The sequence below is a fragment of the Camelina sativa genome, chromosome 16, assembly GCF_030686135.1.
Source record: "Camelina sativa cultivar CO46 ecotype springtype chromosome 16, ASM3068613v1".
Taxonomy (NCBI): Eukaryota; Viridiplantae; Streptophyta; class Magnoliopsida; order Brassicales; family Brassicaceae; genus Camelina; species Camelina sativa.
In genome coordinates, this window is record NC_141895.1 from 22701885 (window position 1) to 22721292 (window position 19408).

The 19408-nt window shown below is 36.6% G+C and overlaps 4 protein-coding genes and 1 pseudogene across 7 annotated transcripts; 1 reads left to right on the forward strand and 4 right to left on the reverse strand.

Annotated features, from left to right (window-relative positions):
* Positions 1 to 1905: 1905 nt before the first annotated feature.
* On the forward strand, positions 1906 to 6218 carry LOC104751349 (putative boron transporter 5). Of its 3 annotated transcripts, none has more exons than XM_010473269.3 (14): positions 1906 to 2163; positions 2719 to 2874; positions 2971 to 3053; positions 3167 to 3359; positions 3450 to 3588; positions 3669 to 3834; positions 3922 to 4088; positions 4166 to 4339; positions 4425 to 4520; positions 4600 to 4716; positions 4802 to 5139; positions 5226 to 5505; positions 5631 to 5750; positions 5856 to 6218. In XM_010473269.3, the coding sequence occupies exons 2-14, from the start codon at positions 2756 to 2758 to the stop codon at positions 5913 to 5915; spliced, it is 2052 nt and encodes a 683-aa protein (XP_010471571.2). In that variant the 5' UTR covers positions 1906 to 2163; positions 2719 to 2755; the 3' UTR covers positions 5916 to 6218. The 3 variants fall into 3 exon arrangements, 2 of the variants coding, with proteins under 2 accessions (XP_010471571.2, XP_087349565.1); XR_015585408.1 differs by having other exon boundaries at positions 2030 to 2163; positions 4409 to 4520; XM_087493439.1 differs by lacking the exon at positions 1906 to 2163 and having other exon boundaries at positions 2382 to 2874.
* A 261-nt stretch (positions 6219 to 6479) lies between these two features.
* LOC104751350 (germin-like protein subfamily T member 3 pseudogene) lies at positions 6480 to 7305 on the reverse strand (annotated as a pseudogene). The gene has a single exon (XR_015584270.1). The product of XR_015584270.1 is annotated as a germin-like protein subfamily T member 3 pseudogene (transcript).
* Positions 7306 to 7847: 542 nt separating this feature from the next.
* Positions 7848 to 10403, reverse strand: LOC104751351 (putative myosin-binding protein 6). Its single transcript, XM_010473272.2, has 2 exons — positions 8260 to 10403; positions 7848 to 8157 (listed from the first exon to the last, which is right to left on the reverse strand). Exons 1-2 carry the CDS (start codon positions 9701 to 9703, stop codon positions 7952 to 7954), a joined length of 1650 nt encoding a protein of 549 aa, XP_010471574.2. The 5' UTR covers positions 9704 to 10403; the 3' UTR covers positions 7848 to 7951.
* Positions 10404 to 10686: 283 nt separating this feature from the next.
* LOC104751353 (transcription factor MYB1R1) lies at positions 10687 to 12139 on the reverse strand. The gene is made up of 3 exons (XM_010473274.3): positions 11710 to 12139; positions 11423 to 11631; positions 10687 to 11278 (listed from the first exon to the last, which is right to left on the reverse strand). Exons 1-3 carry the CDS (start codon positions 11990 to 11992, stop codon positions 10997 to 10999), a joined length of 774 nt encoding a protein of 257 aa, XP_010471576.2. The 5' UTR covers positions 11993 to 12139; the 3' UTR covers positions 10687 to 10996.
* Positions 12140 to 13630: 1491 nt separating this feature from the next.
* Positions 13631 to 17509, reverse strand: LOC104751354 (pentatricopeptide repeat-containing protein At1g74850, chloroplastic). The gene is made up of 4 exons (XM_087491615.1): positions 15261 to 17509; positions 14673 to 14987; positions 14474 to 14581; positions 13631 to 14382 (listed from the first exon to the last, which is right to left on the reverse strand). The coding sequence occupies exons 1-4, from the start codon at positions 17093 to 17095 to the stop codon at positions 14049 to 14051; spliced, it is 2592 nt and encodes an 863-aa protein (XP_087347741.1). The 5' UTR covers positions 17096 to 17509; the 3' UTR covers positions 13631 to 14048.
* Positions 17510 to 19408: the final 1899 nt, after the last annotated feature.

A 19408-nucleotide genomic window follows, 5' to 3' on the forward strand; every position in this document is an offset into this window, starting at 1 on the left:
TCGATTATAAAATGATACTCTCATCGGTACGGCGTTTGTTTATTATGATCTACCACTACGTACTAACCCATGTGCATGTAATTATATCACTTAATGATTTCACTGTTCTCATAATTGTTTTTGTCAATTCTTATAATTCATGTTTGCTATTTTTTTTTCAAAAATGATATGATCCACCACCCATATGCATATCTAATTATCCAACTAAATTATTTCATTATTCAAATCTTATAGTTTGAAATATTGTTTGCTTAAATTTTATAGAATGCGAAAACTTTACGCAGATCTAGATACGGGTTAAAATTAAAAACCATAAAATCATGATTTTCAAAAATCATAATCTACCATCCACAATTCCACACACACGTCTATAACGATTGTGTACACATAATCAGTTTTCGATTGTGGTTCATCATTTTTTCCAATTCTTCTAAACTAGTTTGAAATTGTTGTAATTTCTATCTTTATGGTGATTATTGATGATAGATATAGCCAACAAGAAAATAATATAAAACGGAGGACAAAGATGATATATATATATATATATCAAATTGTTAGTAGGTAAAGTTTATGGAAGATGTTAGATTACTATTTAGTATTGTATATCTATTTAATTTGTATAATATCTTACTTAATGATGTAAGCTAATAGCAGAAGATTTTTAAAAAAGAAAAAGATTGTTGCAAGTTTATTAATTTAATTTTTAATATATATGACGTATTAAGCAGTGCATATTTGTTTACTAATCTGGTACACAGGACACAACAAAAGAGGATGATTAAGCTTTTTATGAGCAGAAGGAAAAATGGCAATTGATTTGATGAACAGAAGCATAAGCAATAGCTGGCGGCTGATATGATATCAAATATGATATGATAGGAACCATAGGTCCACAGCATATGCATATCCTATCATATGATAGTATTGCAGATCAAATTACAGATGATTTAAAAATATATATATATATACAGATGATTTCTTCGTCTTAAAGTTAAGCCAAAATTATGTGTATGTCAGGAAATATTTTTTGATTGTTTATGATATTCGTACAGACCATAATAATTTATTGACTATATGATAAATAGTAGATCAGAATGTATATGATATTCGGTTTTCTCTTCTTCTTAAAATAAACCTAACATTATGTGTATGTCAAGATATTCATACCACCATATAATAATGTATCCGGTACTTTAGAAAATTTTGAGACGACGTGCTAGAAATTATACAAACTTTTAAAGTAATTCAGATAAAGCTTTAAGGAGAATTTTGATGTTTTAATTAGTCACTTAACTAAAAAAAAACTGTTTTCCTTTAACAAAAAAAAAGTGTTTTCATAAATTTTTAAAAATTGTCAAAGTAAGCATATGTTCCATTTGTTCCTTTTTTTTACTGATAAATTTTAAACTTTAAAATAAATAATTGAATACTATTAGCTTAAAGTTAAAGAAATATGTGAATTAAAAAATATATATTTAGAATCAATTTTAAATATGTCTTTTCCGAGTACCCGATAAAATAAAAATGATATACGACAAAATTAGTATGCTCCGACGCCATGATGATCCATATAAATCGGAAAAATAGTCAAAAGTTGGTTTATAAAAAATACAGTGTATATAAAAACAAAAAAAAATAGATCAATAGAAACATTAAGAGTAATTAGTAAAATATATTTAACCCCACTTCAAATCCTTGCTCTTATATCCCACTTCTCCAATATTCTTTTTTTTTCTTCAGTTTTGACTAGTACATTAATTACTTCGGTGCCTTCTAAAAACACAAAGCAAGGATTAGTCTAAATTGTGGTTGAATAAAAAAATATCTTTCGGCTGTCAATTCAACAGTGTACCCTTTTTTCCTTTCCGCGGCTGTCAACAGTACACTGTACATGTAAGAAGAGCCATTAAATCTCAATCTTTTTTCCTAGGAAAATCAACTTGACGATATATAGACAGTCCATCATTTATAAGGTGACACGTGTCACCAAACGACGTGTATATTTTTTAATCAAATGACCGTTGCCTTTGACCTTACTCTACTTTTACAAAATCGTATCTTCGTCCAAAGCCTTACAATACATATCGCTGCTACACACTACGCTCTACGCAGCAATTACTTCAGCTCCCGTGATTCTCCTCGCTAACTCTTCCGTCACATTTTGTATGTTATTGCATGTCAAGTCTTTCTTTTATCTGATTTTTTTCTCTGTGAAGGTAGCTAGATGTCAAAAGAATATGAAACTGCTAATTTCGATATTAAAAACCTATATATATTATTATTATATATAAAAAAATTGTTTCATCTTCCTCGTTGTGGATCTAGATTAGATGTACGACGACGCATCTTAAATTCTTAATCACTGTCACTGGAGTTTAATTGAATTGAAAGTATTAGATTATTTTTTTCTTTTTTTTTTTGTTGGTACATCTACAACTTCAGATTTATCCTTGTCATAAAAAGAAAATTCTCATGATTTATTTCCTTATTTTGTGCATTGTCATGTTTCTCTAACTGTGTGTGAGATAGATAGATAAAGAACACTCTCCTTTTACTATTCTCAGATAGAAGGCAAAAAGAAAATGGGCTTTGCTGCTTTTAGTAGCCACCCATAAATGAAATTTTAATTAAAAAAGCTATGAAGTTTATTCTCGATATGTTTTCCACAATATTTAGCTTACTTTTTGAGTGGACCTAAGGCTAATAAAATCTGAACAGACGAACGCGTTTGTTGAGCCTTCAAGTGATTTGGGATATGGAGGAAGAAAGAGTGAAAGGCTCAAAGAAGCCATTTCGAGGTATCGTAGGAGATCTCAGAGGAAGAGCCTTGTGTTACAAGCAAGATTGGGTCGCTGGTCTTCGTTCTGGTTTCCGGTACCTTCATAACACTCAAGTATTATATTCTGACCATTAAGTCAAAAAAAAAGGAACACACGTTGTGATTTTTTTTGTTTGGTGAGGTTTTCGCAGGATATTAGCACCGACAACATATATTTTCTTCGCCTCTGCCCTTCCTGTTATCGCCTTTGGCGAGCAACTCAGCCACGACACAGGTCTTTTTTTCTCAATGTCCGATTTTTTTTTTTTTCTCTCTCACGGTTTATATGGGTTTTAGAGTTTCACACGTATTTTTTATATTGTTTTCTCATATTTTGGGGAATTATAGAGGGATCATTGAGCACAGTGGAAACGTTAGCTTCAACAGCCTTATGTGGAGTGATACACTCAATATTGGGAGGACAACCATTGTTAATACTTGGAGTTGCAGAACCAACTGTCTTAATGTACAAGTACTTGTACCACTTCGCTAAAGGAAGACCAGAACTGGGAAAAGAACTCTACTTACCTTGGGTTGCTTGGTAATTACTCCAAAACCCTGAATCCTTTTCTTTTTTTTTTTAATAAATGTTTTCCTGTAAAGTTATGGTTTGCTGGCTGTTAAATGGTAGGGTTTGTGTGTGGACGGCTTTGTTACTGTTCCTAATGGCGATATTCAACGTGGCTTATATAATCAACCGGTTCACGAGGATCGCTGGTGAGCTGTTTGGTATGTTGATCGCCGTTCTGTTCCTTCAACAAACCATAAAGGTATATCATCATTACCAAAAAGCTCAACCACTATGATAAGTCAAAAGTTGTTATATAAATGTTTTAAATGAAATTGGTAGGGAATGGTGAGCGAATTTAGGATTCCAAAAGGTGAAGACTCGAAACTCGAAAAGTATCAGTTTGAGTGGCTCTACACAAACGGACTTCTAGGTCTTATTTTCACCGTCGGCCTTGTCTACACCGCTTTGAAGAGCAGAAAAGCAAGGTCTTGGCGATATGGAACAGGTAAGAGAGATTTATTCTCCTCTTTTCGTGGTCATTCATGTGTAGAAAAACAGCTACAAGGCCTTAAAAATATGAATCTTTGTGAAGGATGGTGCCGAAGCTTCATCGCAGACTATGGAGTTCCATTGATGATTGTGGTTTGGACAGCAATGTCTTTCGGTACGCCATCAAAACTACCCTCTGGTGTCCCGAGAAGACTCGTTAGTCCTCTTCCATGGGACTCTGTTTCTTTAACCCATTGGACTGTCATCAAGGTTACAAACACAACTACATTTTAATATCTTGGTTCATCATCCCAACCTCTTTACTGATCTGTCTTTGTTCTGTACAGGACATGGGGAAAGTCTCTGTGGTCTACATATTTGCGGCGTTTATACCAGCATTGATGATTTCAGGTCTATACTTCTTTGACCACAGCGTTGTCTCGCAGCTCGCGCAGCAGAAGGAGTTCAACCTCAAGAACCCTTCTGCGTATCACTACGACATTCTCTTGTTAGGTTTCATGGTAACCAATCAAACTCTGTTTCTTTCTCTGCAAAGCTCACATTAACTCTCTGGTTAAAATCTCCAAAAGTTGTGTTGTTTCTTAGGTCTTGATCTGTGGATTGCTTGGTCTGCCTCCTTCCAACGGAGTCCTCCCACAATCTCCTATGCACACCAAAAGCCTTGCTGTTCTCAGACGACAGGTCTAATTAATACTCAGTTAATGAACACTCAAGATTCAGATTAAGCTGGTCTTGATGAAACTTGGTGGTTTCTATACAGTTAATGCGAAGGAAGATGGTGATGACAGCCAAAGAGAGCATTAGACAGAGAGCAACGTCCTCACAAGTGTACGAGGATATGCAACAAGTCTTCATAGAAATGGACAAAAGTCAACTTGTAAGCTAAGTAGCACTAGTTGTAGACTCATCATTATTCAATGATCCGGTTATCAAAATATAAGCTCATATTTTTAAAACAACAGGCTGAGAAAAACTTAACACTGGTAAATGAGCTGCAAGATCTGAAAGAGGCAGTGATGAAGAAGAACTACGATGGTGGAGATAGCAGCGACGAGAGTGGTTTCGATCCAGAGAAGCACCTTGACGCTTACTTACCTGTACGAGTCAACGAGCAGAGAGTGAGCAACCTGTTGCAATCATTGCTAGTGATAGGTGCAGTGTTTGCTATACCGGCTATTAAGCTCATACCAACTTCACTTCTCTGGGGGTATTTCGCTTACATGGCCATTGACAGCCTCCCAGACAATCAGTTCTTCGAGCGCACAGTGCTACTCTTTGTCCCACCAAGCAGGAGATTCAAGTGTGTGCTCTGAAAAATACTCTGTTTCTTTTTTTTTCTTTTTCATATTTCCTTCAAAAGACTAATCATGTGATTATTGTTGTTAGGGTCTTGGAGGGAGCGCATGCGTCGTTCGTGGAGAAAGTACCATACAAGTCAATGGCTGCATTCACACTGTTCCAGATATTCTACTTTGGGCTGTGCTACGGAGTGACGTGGATTCCGGTGGCAGGAATCATGTTTCCGGTTCTTTTCTTCCTCTTGATAGCAATCAGACAGTACCTTCTCCCCAAGCTCTTTAAACCAGTCCATCTCCGAGAACTCGATGCCGCCGAGTATGAGGAGATCCCTGGAACTCCTAGAAACCCGCTTGAACTGTCTTTCAGGGTATGTCAGTAATGTCGTCTCTGTAATATTTATATTCTTCTCACTCAAGGCATCTAGAGTATTGTCAAAATATTGAGATTAACATGGCGAATTACTGCTGACGAGTACTTAACCTTGTTTAAAAGTCGACTAACTCCACGAGAGGCGTCCAAGAGTGCGATGCTGAGATTCTAGACGAGTTAACGACGAGAAGAGGGGAGCTCAAAGTCCGTACGCTCGGTCATAACGAAGACAAAGGCCACCAGGTTTAATTCTTTTTTTCTTTTTTTTTTTATAGAATATATAGATCGTTGAGTTGATGATATCTTAACTTTGTAAAAATAATTATATAAACTTGTGTTATTCTGCAGATTTATCCAAAGGAGATAGTAGAAGTAGAGGATGGGGACATGAGTACTTCGAGAGAGTGATCTATCAACGATAACGATCAAGACCATTTTTGCAAAGTGAAGATCATGATCGTGGTCATGTGCAAAACCTTAGTATTGTAGATCAAAAGTCAAAACACATATGATATATGGCTTTTATTTACCTAAACAAAACCTAAGATGATATGTTTGTCAAAATGTCAGTTTTGTTGTAATTTCAGTTACATCAACCTTTTGTGTTGGACCTGTTGGTTTAAAACTTTTTGTCTTGTTTTATAAACAAGCTCGAGAAATAAACTCGATAATAATTCATATAAGTATAGAAATATATTTTTTCATCCGTAATGATTATCATATTATGAATCATAACTTCGTTTTTATATACCAAGAAATTCAAAAAAATTATACTATTGGTTACCAAAATTCAAATTATTTAACTCCGTTGAGGAATTGAAATTTGAAAATGTTAAATAAATACAAATGTTATAAGAAAACGCGATTCATTGCTATATGTTTGTGAAGTAATTAAAACAAATTATTATGATAAAAATACGCAACTCAAACACGAGATTATTAAAATTATTGTTTTAAGTATACTGGTGCTTCTATAAAAAAATACCACGATTTCATTTATTCATTTAAGGAAACACATAAAAGATTACATTTTTAGAGGGGAAATATAGAACATTTTTCAAGTAGTAAACTTTGTCCTGAGCATGTTGATTGTTTTACTATCCGCCTTAAACGCCTTCATCAATACTGCGTCTGGAATCGCGGGTTTGGTAGCGAACAAAGTGTGAGGCAGAACAACCTCGCTAGGCAAGTCGTCAGCAACCACCGTCAAGAGACGTGATTGCGTTTTCCCAACGTTCCCTTCGTAATGAATGAGTCCCGGAGGAATCACAAACATATCACCGGGTCCAATAACCTTCTGGTACAACGTATAGTTAGTCGTCAAGAACCCAACCAAGACCGAGCCTTCGATCACGACCCCTGCCTCTGTTGCACCTGTGTGAGAGTGAGGCGGGTTGTATCCTCCAGGGGCTATTTCAACGTTGTACATGGATATTCCCATAGTGTTTAGGCCTGGAAAGGTCATGAGATTAGCTGAATTAGCGGCAGTACCTTTTGGGTTCGAGGTGTTTAAAGGAGTGTTCAAGCCGGAATAAAAGAAGTCTTCAGAGGTGACTTGTAACTTGCAGGGGTAGCCACTGTTGGTTGGGGAAGCTTCGAGATCAGCTACACAGAAGTCTTGTAAGGGGTTACGGTTTATGGATGAGAGAGTAGGATTCGTGAAGAGAGTGATCATGACGAGTGTAAGGAGGATTATACCTCTGGAGAGGAAAGAAGAGATTTGTGAAATATGATCCATTACTTATTGCTAGTGGGTGAGGAGATGATGATTGATGATAAATTACGATGTTTATTGTTAGATTATATAGCGTTGGAAATTGGGTGTTTTTGGATCGACCCTATAGCTTGTTTGGATAAGAATAAGATGGGTTTAAGGGAAACACATGAAAGATCAAATCTTTATGAATGTTGGGTTCAAATGTGTGCAATTCTTTTATGGCTTCTATAATAAGGCAAAGCATATATGGCTAGGCTAAATAAGTTAGGTTCAAAATTAATCCTAACTCACTGAGACCTAGTGGTTAGAGCTATGATATTGGCTGAAACAAGTTAGGTACAAATTAAACCCTGACTCCTTGATTTAACATTTATACAAAATTAAATCTAAATACATTGCTTCTCCTTATTGAAATTAGCAATATGTTTAAGACAATAAAATTCAAAATGGTTAGCATTATGCAATATGTTAAATGTATCTAGATACAAATTCAAAATGGTATACCCTATTGAAAAGAAAAAGAAGACAAAAAAATTGAAGGAAAAATTCACATCTACATACGGACGGAAAAAAATTGCGTTTGAAACAAATCAGGTATGATCCACATAAAAAGGCTAGGTTCATGGAGCAAACTGAAAATTTTATTGAGAAAGAATCAAACAAATGTTTTAGAGTTAAGACAAGGCGTGGGTGATTGCTTGTTCTCTAAGAAACAATAAAAGATGTATTACAAGTCCATGGATTCTGAAGGCATAGCAACAAAACTACGAAGCATGTGCAAATTTTGAGATATCTGCAATAGAATTGCTTCTCCTTCACTAACATCCAAAACATCAGCAATATGTTTCAACAGATCACCATTTGACTGAAGAGCACTTAGCCTCTCTGTGATCTCTGAAAGCTCTTTCACTATCCCTTCTTTGCTTTCATTCCCTGACCAATTTCATCACAACAACACAAGATAAGAAAGGGTTTTTTTTTGGGATCAGATTTAAACAACACAGAGTGATCAAACCTCATAGTAAAAAATCGTACCTCTTTGTTCATGTTCAGAGATATCATTTTTTGCGGTAGACTCCTCTGACACTTTCATTTGTGATTTTGTAGACTCATTTTGATCGATGCTTTGGCCATCCTCTTCCTGATTTGAAGAATAGACCGCCAAATCCGAGACTGGTTTAGTTTCTTGGCAAGCATCATCTGCACTAGCATTACCGTTTTGTTCATGAACTTCTTCTCGTGCATCGTCTTCATCTGTCAAACATCCATATTTCTCTCTGTAAGCCTCAAATTCAGCTTCAAGATCCTTCATTTCGTCCTCCCTTTTCGCCAATTCACTACTCATAGACTGCAAAGCTTCTTGGTCATACTCTGCTTGTTCATCCATCATTCTTTGGTACTGCAAAGCCTCCATTTGAACAGCGGCTTTCTCGGCTTGAAGCCTCGTGATCATAGCCATCGCTTCGTTGGCTGCAACAGCTGAAGCACTTCTCTCTTCATCTAACTCCATATACAAATCAATGAGTGACTTCTTGTCCAAGCGAACCTCTTTCTTGAGCTGATGAAGGATGGATTCACCGTTTTGATCTGCCGTGTCCGAAGCATTCTCTGGCTTATCCAAAAGGGGTTTCTTTAGAGACCGAACGGACCATCGTGGACTGTTTTGCGCCGAATCAGACAGAGGGACCCCAAAAAACTTGTTACCTCCTCTTACAAAACTCGGTGTTCTGTCCATATCCAGATCCTTAAACTCAGATTCGTTTTCAGACTGTTTATTGTACGAAACCCTAGGTGAAGGAGCAGGGGCCAGGAAAGAGTTGTTCTTCGGAAACTTCTCAGATTTCATCTTTAATAATTCTCCACAACACGAACAATGTTCCTTCAAGCTATCACTTTTAAGGTTGTTGTTGTTGTTGTTAATCTTGTAATCCACAAGATTTTTTGTTGTCTGAACAAAATTGTCGTCTTTCTTGAACGCCAAGGGAAGCTCACGTTCATCGTCAATGAGAAGCTCGAGATCTTTGTGTAAGATTCCAATGAGAGACTTATAAGTATCACAGTCAGAGTCTTTCTCGGTGGCGAAAGAGAGAAGACATCCTTCACACATATGTTTGATCTCAGAGAGCTTCTTATGGACATGGCAATAAGCAAGAGAAGAGACTTTCTTCTTGTGAGAGTCGCAGATTGACTCGTTGTAATAAGATTGAGGGTCTCTAGGGACAAGAATGTGGTCGATCCTGGTGCAGAGAAGACAAGGAATGTTGAGTTCGAAGAATTTGGCGAATTGGTTTGAGAAAAAAGCGATAAGGCCATCGATGAAGAGGATGACGATGAGGCTCCATTCAAGAACAGTGTAGATGACGAAATGAGGAAGAGATCCGAGTTCTTGTTCCACGAACTTCTTAAAAGAACGTTTAGACATGGTGGCTTGTAAAAGAAGAAACAAGAACAGGAAAAAACAGAGCAATTGTATAAACATATGAAATCAAGTTGGTTTAACAATCAACAAAAACAGAGATCATAATCTCTCTCTCTTATCTTTTGTGATTTGTGTTCCTATTTCTGGGTTTGGTAAGTCTAATACAGACTAGATTAGACTGGAATTTTGAGGAGAGAAAGTACCCAAAAATAAAGGATAATCTCAGATCTAAAATTGGCAAATTTAGAAATAATGTCAAGGCAAAGAGATAATGTCAAGGCAAAGAGATGTACCAAAAAAGAACTAATGTGATTCTTGTAATTTATCCCGCTTAGACGTGAGGAGAACTTTGTCGTTGACGATGAAACTTAATACAACCATACACGACGGAAACAGAGGACATGAAATATATATGAATGCTGTGTGATTGGTTGATTAATGAATGGGGATCATGTTCTTTTGATTGGAAGATTATTGCTTACGAAACAGGTAAATGTATACCTATTGAGTATATTTTCCTATTCTCTAGATATTACTAAATCTAGTATTTACTTTTATATATGTAAATATTGTACATAGTTATGTATTAATATGAGACTTTGTAATGATAATACAAAACTATGTACAAAATCTTATACAAAGATGATTACATATATAAAAGTAAATATAAAAAACAAAAGATCCCATATCAGATAAATGATTAGGGTTTCTCTTGGTTTTGAGTTGGAAGCTCACGGTAAAGTCAGAATTTAACAAATACCTAATCATCCCACACTAAAATATAAGTATAAAAAGAGAATCTGGATTTTGATGGGAAAAGAATAAGCTCCACTATAATGGAAGTGACCAATAAAATGTGACATTATTGGCATCATTAAAGATAATGACATTATTATTAATTTATTATTATTATTCTACAAACACTTACAATATCTTATCCTAGGAAATCAGATATTATTATAAAAACCCATAGATCATCAAACATGATTGAGATAGCCACATGAGAAGCAAAGTACAACTCTGTTTATGGTTGATATCATGAATGAAAACATAACGTTAATATGATATATATAAGTTTTGATAGATCCACACGAATGAATTTCGAGAGTAGTAGTAGTATTACAACAACTTCCACACATGGAAGGAAAAAAAGGATGATCATGAACCCTAAAACACACACACTTAAAGTCCTATCTCCAAACTCTGTTTATTATTCATTCTTTTCCCCCACAGATTTTGTAGCCAAATACATAAATTTGACGAATCTTTTATAACAAAGTCAAGACCTATCTGTACAACAAAGAAACAAACAGGGTTGGTGTTTTTGCAGATTTTCACCTTTTCGGATATGCTCTAAGCGACTCCAATCGTGTTGAATGCTGAATGCATTGAAGAAGATGGTTCGTTCAGATTAGATGAAGCTAGTGAGAGGTTGAGAGAGAGCGGTGCAGGCCTCGAGGAACCAAACTGTCCGTATGGTTGGTTCCCTGATGCATTACCACCAGAGATGTTGTTGATTTCGGGATAGACTTGCATAACTGGATGTATAGAGAAGTTGTTGATTTCTGGTATAACAGAAGATGATTGTGATGTGTTCTCCTGCATAACCACTTGATCATCTTCCATGGGCATGACCTGAATAACAAAGACCAATTTATGTTATACTTAAAGTTTTCACTAACCAAACAATCACCAAAGGCTCTCTATTTCCAGGCTGCTAACATATTCTCAGCTGGTAAATATCTAACTACTAGAGTAACAAGAGGATTAGGGAATCACCGTGTCAGTAGTCATGTCAAAAAGGCTAGATCTTCGCCTGCGACGGTTGATATTGCAACGGCGGAGGAAGTACTTCTGAGCATGACTAGCTACTTGTGTAGAGGTCCTGCTCTTGACAAAGTTTTTTGAGATTCCTTTCCAATCACCTTTTCCTACTCTCTGCAACCCAACCAAGAACAGCTTGTGTTCTTCCTCAGTCCATGGTACTCCTAAATGATCGGAAAGACAATAAATTTAGCAACTTTCACCAAAAACAGAGTTCAATAGAGAGAATCCAAGAGTAGTACCTCGTTTCCTCTCGCTTTTGGCGTTGGAAGAAGACATCGGAACAGCTTCATCAGCGGAGGCGTAACCGGCGGGGGTTTTGTTCTTATCTTGTCCATCTCTATCCTCGCCGTCGATCTTTGGAGACTCATCCGTCTGCTCATACTCAGACAGATTGTTCAAACTCACGCACTTTCTCATCGGATCAAGCACAACCCTGAAGCCGAACAGCATAATCTCTCTTCTCACGACGCCGCCGCACACGTTGGTGGACTCCGAGGAGCTAGTAGTACTACCGTCGGTCATAATATTATTTCCGATTTTACCCTTTGCGCCTTTCTCTTTTCTAATAAGGAATCAAAAGACAAAAAAAGTACAGAGCAATAGTAATGGATGGAGTGGTGTGAGTTTGAGATCTGAGGCTGTTTTTTTTTATTTATAAGCCCAAAAGCCACGTGGTTTCTTTCTTAAATTATTACATGTTGCAGCTGCTGGTGATGCTGTCGTATGACACGTGTCTTGTTTATATTCGTTTGTTCTTGTCTCGTTTTCTTACCTACCTGTCTCTTTACACAGTCTTCCTTTTGGATAGACCTTTTTTTATTTCATTGGCTGACTAGGTTAGGTCTCTACCACTTTTTTTTGTTAATTTTATTTATATACTCTATCTGTTTCTAAAAGATTGATGTTTATAAATTTTTACACATTTTAAAAAAATAATGATTAATAAAATTAAATATATAGATTTTTTTACTAAAGATATATTATTTAATTTTAAACCAATAACAATTCAAAAATTTAAATATTTTCAATGATTACTTCTTGAAATTTACAAAACATTAATTTTTGTAGGACAAAAAATATCTCAAAACATTAATCTTTACAAGAGAGAGGAAGTACATGTTATCCTAAAAGATGTTTAAAATGTTTATAACCTTTTCGTTAACTTTAAAAATAAAGAAAACAAAAAAAATCGAATGAAAGAATACCTAAAATTACTTTATAGAGAAGGTTTAAATGAAATGAAATAGACGCTTTTATTTTCTTTAACGTTACCCTTATGTGTTTTTTTTTTTTAAAGATAAAACTCTAGGGTTATAATGTATTAAACGAATCTGGTCAACTCAATGTCGCTAAGCGAATGCAACTTGCTCTTAGAAAAATAGTCAGCTTCTGAAATGATTCTGTACTCTACTCTATAATATATGGTTACAGCTCTACCCTTGTATTTTTTTCGAAAAAAAGAACTATATCTTGTCGATCTTTGTGTATATTATTAGGGGATACTAAAAAATCTTGGAGACAAGTGAATCCTTTTTGGAAATTATAACTTTGAACTTCAACTCAAAAACTTACAATATCAGGAAACTAAACTTATATATACAGTTTCAACAGAGAATCGAAGAATACCTCGTTAATAATTGTAGAAATGTTATGTGATTCGACTATAAGCAAACTGATCACATAAAGTATTATACTTCCCTATTATATAATTATTTTAGAGATTTATAGGTAAAAGTTGTAAAAAGGTGTATATACACATAATTTGGTAAGTAGTTTTGGAAGACAGCAAAAAACACACGAAGGCACTAGCATCGGTTAGAAAGCAAAGCCACCATTACCTTTATTATGCACACAAAGTGGAATCCTAAAGTGTAATGTGTTAAGCACTAGAGAGAAAGAGCCTTTCTTTCTCCATTACTTTTCTTCTTCTTTTACCAATTTGGATGAGAAGTTTGTTGTGACTTTCCTAAATCAGATAACAAACACAAATCTCAGGGAGAGAGAGAGAGAATAAAGATGAATCAGGCCGAAGAAGGAATCTTGCACAACAAGTGTTTTCTTTATTATGGGTGGAGTAGTTGTGCTAAAGTTAATTTTCAGACCATTGGGTGGAATGGTAGATCATCACATTAGGTCACAACCAAAAAACTAGAGCTTCTCTGAGGAATCTTGATTGATAGATCCTGTACTTGTAGTTGTAACTAGAGCATCGAATCTTACACAAGTATTTAGCTTCATAGCTATCCCAAAGACAGTTGAATGAAAAACAAAACAAAATCTATGGCTGCAAAATCATTGGTCTAATTCTAACCATTTCATCAGAACACTTAGTTGGCTACTTACTTGATGCTTCATAACGCTATGCTTATGCATATAAACTAAGATCACCATTTTTCTTCTTCACCAGATTCTTCTGTCTATCAGAGGCTGACACTACTGCTTGACACCACAATGGGAGTTCTGGTGGATGAGTATTAAAGACCATAAACGCACAGTTTTGCACCAACTAGTCTTACATGGAGGAAGACAGAAGAGGCCTTTGATTGCTGGTCTTGGCAACAGAAATTACGCACACCGATTAAGCTGTGCTTCCTGCTAGTTCTTTTTTCATCCTGGTTCTTCGTTGCGTAGAATTACCGCTGTGGTTTGTGTCCTTGCTTGTAGAATTTCTTGTTCCAGCAGCAAAAACGGGCGAGTTTGTTAAAGCAACTAGGTTTTTATCTTCGGACTCTTCTGAAGTTGGTTCTATCTTTGACAGTAACTGCTTGAGCTGAGATCGCTGGCACATAATGCGACCTCCATTCCATCCCGTGAAGGAAAATGATGACGAGACATGATCCTGCAAGAAGGAGAAAGCAGCTTTTGCGATGGGAGATTCTCTTGCAGCAGAGGTTTTCTCCAATTGTCCCCGTCTGAGACATCAAAAAGAAGGATTTAAAAAAGGCAAAAGACACAAATTCGCAAAGCTTGGAAGCATCCTGCAATGAGCTTCAAAATACTTACACTGAAACTACAACAGCTAGTTGAGGAAGATCTTCTCCCTTTAAAAGCATAACATTCATATCATTTAGCCATACCGATAGTGCTGTGTACATACCACCTTCTGACATCCTACAGAACATTTAAAACAAACAATTAGATTGAGCGGTACGCAACCATTTCATGGACTTGAAATGAAGCCAGCGTAGGGCACTTAAGCTACCTATGCACATCCACAGACCACACGAGTTTGTTTTTCCGGAATAACTCAGGGAAAAGTCCACGTTTCGTTGCCTCATTGAGTACCCTTGCAGCTCGCTCTTTCTGGCCCAGCCACCACAAAGCATCCAGAAGTGCATTGTAAAACCTTATTCCCAAACCACATCCTTCTGAATTGAGTTTGTCCAACACATACTCCACTATCTGCCAATTTGAGTCGTCATCATAATCTCCCTTGATCATTTGCCCAATAACTTGATGAATATTTGATACTCTATTTGAAAGCATCTCCTCCACTAACTCATTGACATCATCCCACCTAAAAACATAAAAATTGAAGTGTAATTAAAACTAAGGAAGTAATATATAAAAAATGGCTTGAAGTAAGCTAAAGCTAGTTGCAATAAAATTAGCAAGGGTTCTACATTACACTAGCATATCTCTCCAATCATGTAAGAACAAAAGGCAGCTGAAAGAGTAAAAATGCTATGACAATGGAATAAATCATCATTTGGCTTAGTAAGGTACGAGCTATAAAACTACACGCAAAAGAAAACAGAAGACAAAGTGTATTACTGGTAAAAGCACTAACCTCTCCGTCTTTCCATAAACAGCCAACATCATACAGTAGCACATGATACTGGGCAGTATATCAGAAGCTTTCATCTCCTCAAACTGCTCCCTGCACTCATCAACAAGTCGCGCAAAAGAATACACACTTAAAACAGCCTCAAGCGTCCTTTCATCAGGATCACACCTTGACTTCTCCATATCTACATATGTCTTCACAGCCTCTTCAAATTTGCCTCCTTGTTTATAGGCTTCTATTTGTGCATTGAAAGTATCTCTGTTCCTGGGAATACCAGAATCCACCAACCTGGACAAAATCGCCTCAGACTCCATGACCAGTCCTCCCCTTGCAAAAGAGTATAACAGTGAGTGGTATGTTTCAATACTTGGATTGCTTCCTACTTCATGCATGGTATTAAAAGCAACAAGTGCTTCCTCATATAAAGCAGCCTGCCCAAATGCTTCAATAACCCCAGTGTAGGCCTTGGAACTTGGCACAATATCGTTAGCTGTCATGTATTGTAAAATCTTCCTAGCATCTTCGTGGAGTCCTCCCTTCCCACAAGCAAATATTATACCCTCGTATGTCTCCATGTCAGGTTCAATATTCTCCTCCACCATGTCATGGAACAAAGTTACCACCTCCTTGAAATACCCACCTTCCCCAAAAACCTCAATCAAAATGTTGTATGTAGCAGCATCAGGATCCGTATTGCTTGATTTCATCTCAAGAAAAAGCTGCCGAACATCATCGTACCTCCCACTCTGTCCAAACAAATTCAGCAAAACACTATATGTATTAGCGTTCGGCGTACAACCTGCAGCCTGCATCTGATGGAAGACCCCCATTGCCTCCTTAATAGACCCTGATTTCGCATATGCCTCTAACAAGACGTTATAAGAAGTGATATCCGGCAAACTGCCCCCGGAAGCCATCTCACCAAGGAGATCAGACACTTTTTCTAACCGGCCCAACTTCCCAAAAGTCTCAACGAGATGACTATAAGTAGTAAGATCCGGAACAATCCCACCATCATTCATAGTCCTAAAAACCATTTCAGCCTCATCACCTAAACCTCTAATGGCACAAGCACTAAGCAAAGTGTTATAAGTCACAATATCGGGTTGTATCCCCTCATGTCTCATCTCTGCAAACAAACCCAATAAACCTTCCCAATCTAAGCCACCTCTAGCACACGCATTAATCACCGTGTTGTAAGTCAAAATACTAGGCGATATCTTCTCGCTCTTCATCCTATCAAGAAGCTCAAGAGAGGTCTCATACCGTCCATTTCGACCATAAGCATTGATCAAAGCCGTGTAAGAGAAAACGCTGCGTGACACGCCTTGACCAGGCATTTCATCGAATACCTCAAGACATTTGTCTAGAAGACCTTCCCTACCAAGCAAAGAAATCATAATAGTGTAGATGTGCTCATTAGGTTTGCACCATATCTGCCGTTGCATATACTTGAAGAGACGAAGCGACCTCTGCCAATCACCGCGACCAGCGAACTCTTTGAACACGAGCGCGAAATCGTTGAGGGAAAGCTTGTTCTTGAATATGTCTAAGCACCTAGCGATGCTTCCGCGAGGTGGGAGGCTGCTGAGCTTGTTAATCAGGGACTCGACGTCGTAGCTGTACTTGCCTTTCTCAACCGATACGGAAGGGTTTCCAAGAACGAGATCCTTCGTCTTCGCCTTGATTTTACCGGAGAAGGAGCATGGTTTACGGTTTCCTCCTGAGAGAAAACGGAGACGGTTGCCGTCGGCGAATCTCCGGTTGCCGACGAAACTCGAATTTTGGATAAAGAAAGAGAGCTGGTGTGAGTTGGGATTCGGAATTGCCAGATTCATATTGGCAACTGCAAGTTCACATAAGGATTGAAATATCCTCCGGGAGAAATTACTCAACCACACAGCAACCGAAACGAGATTTTTCTCAGGAAAAATCGAACTCTATCCGATTTGAATTGAATTAGAGATTCGAGATTAACACCTCAAGAGTCAAGTCGCCACCAAGCTCTAGAAACAAGAAGCAAAACTAATTAGATGAGTGGGCAAGAGATATTTTCGGAGTGGAAATTTTCTCACCCAATAGCTCTCTCACTCTCTCTCGCTCGGTGAAATGGCGGAAAAATGGAAGAAGAGGGAAGGGGGCTTGAAGAAGAAGAAGCCACGTGGATTCTTATTGTGGATAACAGTCACGAGGAACCGACCGGTTCTTTTCCGGTTTATGAAAATTTCTCAGTTTGAAATGGTTAAGTCGATATTTTTTGGTCGAACAATTTTGGCGCCTAATATTGCAAGAAAAAGCAATTGGTGCACTACTAGTATGAGATAAGCTCCACCATAAATTTTGAGTATACTAGTAAATGCAAAATTACAATTCATATTTTGATAATATATAAACTTGATAATGTTCTTAAAAAAAATATTGTAGGTCAAAATCATCTCTGGTTTTTAATTCCATAACGAGATATTCTGAAAGATAATATAACTGAAAGAAATGTATGAATACTAGAAAACAGTGAGTCTACCAAGAGTTTGGTATGATTGGCTCATTTAAAGGTTTCAAGATTAAGTATGTAAGTGAGTACAACTCCGCCTTACATCAATAGCTTCCAGATTAGCACTATCTGGTGAAAAAATCACAAAAAAAAATAAATAAGAGAAAATTTTTTCTACTTTCCATGCGAATAATATTACAAACACAATACCGTGAGAAAGAGTTTACGAGATATTTTCAGATAATTTTTGTATCTTCTTATGGCTATAAAAGAAAACTAGTTGTTATTGAAAATTTTTCAATAACAACTAGTTTTGCTCTTCAGCCATAAGAAACACAAAATTAACTGAGAATATTTTGTAAACCCTTTCTAACTCACGGTATTCTATTTGTAATATTACATTATTCGCATGTAAAGTAGAAAAAGTTTCTCTAATTTATCCTCTTCTGTAATCTTTTCACCACATAGTGCTAATCTGAAAACTATTTGATGTAAGGCAAAGTTGTACTCACTTACATACTTATAGTCTTGAAACTTTTAATTGTGTCCAGTCATACCAAACTCTTAATAGACTTTCAGACTGGATCTTACAAGGCTAAATGCTCATTCTTAAGACTCTTTCATGGAAGTGATGGCGAAACAATATCATTGTTTGTGCCTTGTTTTGCTTATTTTCTTTATTTCCCTAGATGATCGTATCACAGGGCCTTTTGGATTTCGACCAAAACTTGGCATCTAGTGCCAATGCCAATGCAAGTAATTATCTCCGATAGATGGAGGACAGCAAAATCACTTGAGAGTTTCGACATGGTAACTACACATGAGTAACACACAACACAAATTAAAATCAGTTCAAAATATTTAACAAATATACGAGAGTAGTAGCATATTGTTATTATGTGCTTTAACTAATATGCATAAGCAATCGGTGTAAAACTAAGTGTGTTATTATTTAAAACTTGATCTATTATTATAAACGTGCATGAATGATCGTGCTAAACGATCTATCTATTAGTATTATAAAATTGATTTGAACAACGAAATATATAAAAACATACGAATTATATTATGAATCATATTCATATATATGTAAGTAATACTATCAATCCAGAAAACAACAATATAGTAAGAAGCTTCTACGACTCAGCCGTAATTGTTGACCAAAAACCATAATCGATCGAATACCAATTGTTTATATGAGATTAGAACATGCGAATGGACACGATTACGTTCCTATTAATAGTTCTGGAATGTTTACCTCGATGGAGAAAGTTAGAGAAGTTGGTGATACAGTAACCATGTTCCAAACATAAACACGACCATCATTTAGCATAGAATCAAAACGTCTAACCATTAACAATCATCACATCCACGATATGCAACACGTACTTAATTATACTCTTCTTTATCTCGTTATCATGCAATCATGTACCTTAAATATCGGTGACAGCTGCTCAAACGTTTTGGAAAGGTGACGGCTGCTCGAACGTCTCGGCAGCTAGATTTTTTTTTTTCTTTTCTTGGACGATTAGGGTTTAAAGTATGCGCTTTAACAAAAAAAAAAGTATGCTAATTGCGTCGTGTTATAGAAATAAATTTTAGGAGAAAAGCGGTGTACGCTCACTCACTCAATGAATACTAGAAAGTAGGCATGACCACG

Coding starts and splice junctions, on each gene's coding strand:
- LOC104751349 (XM_010473269.3), top strand. CDS start 2,756: ATGGAGGAAGAAAGAGTGAAAGGCTCAAAGAAGCCATTTCGAGGTATC. Junction 3,054..3,166: donor GCAACTCAGCCACGACACAG/GTCTTTTTTTCT, acceptor GGGGAATTATAG/AGGGATCATTGAGCACAGTG. Junction 3,835..3,921: donor GTCTTGGCGATATGGAACAG/GTAAGAGAGATT, acceptor ATCTTTGTGAAG/GATGGTGCCGAAGCTTCATC.
- LOC104751351 (XM_010473272.2), bottom strand. CDS start 9,703: ATGTTTATACAATTGCTCTGTTTTTTCCTGTTCTTGTTTCTTCTTTTA. Junction 8,158..8,259: donor CTCTGAACATGAACAAAGAG/GTACGATTTTTT, acceptor GAAATTGGTCAG/GGAATGAAAGCAAAGAAGGG.
- LOC104751353 (XM_010473274.3), bottom strand. CDS start 11,992: ATGACCGACGGTAGTACTACTAGCTCCTCGGAGTCCACCAACGTGTGC. Junction 11,632..11,709: donor CAAAAGCGAGAGGAAACGAG/GTACTACTCTTG, acceptor CCGATCATTTAG/GAGTACCATGGACTGAGGAA. Junction 11,279..11,422: donor TTGACATGACTACTGACACG/GTGATTCCCTAA, acceptor TTTGTTATTCAG/GTCATGCCCATGGAAGATGA.
- LOC104751354 (XM_087491615.1), bottom strand. CDS start 17,095: ATGAATCTGGCAATTCCGAATCCCAACTCACACCAGCTCTCTTTCTTT. Junction 14,988..15,260: donor GTTTATGGAAAGACGGAGAG/GTTAGTGCTTTT, acceptor TTATGTTTTTAG/GTGGGATGATGTCAATGAGT. Junction 14,383..14,473: donor CTAGCTGTTGTAGTTTCAGT/GTAAGTATTTTG, acceptor TTGATGTCTCAG/ACGGGGACAATTGGAGAAAA.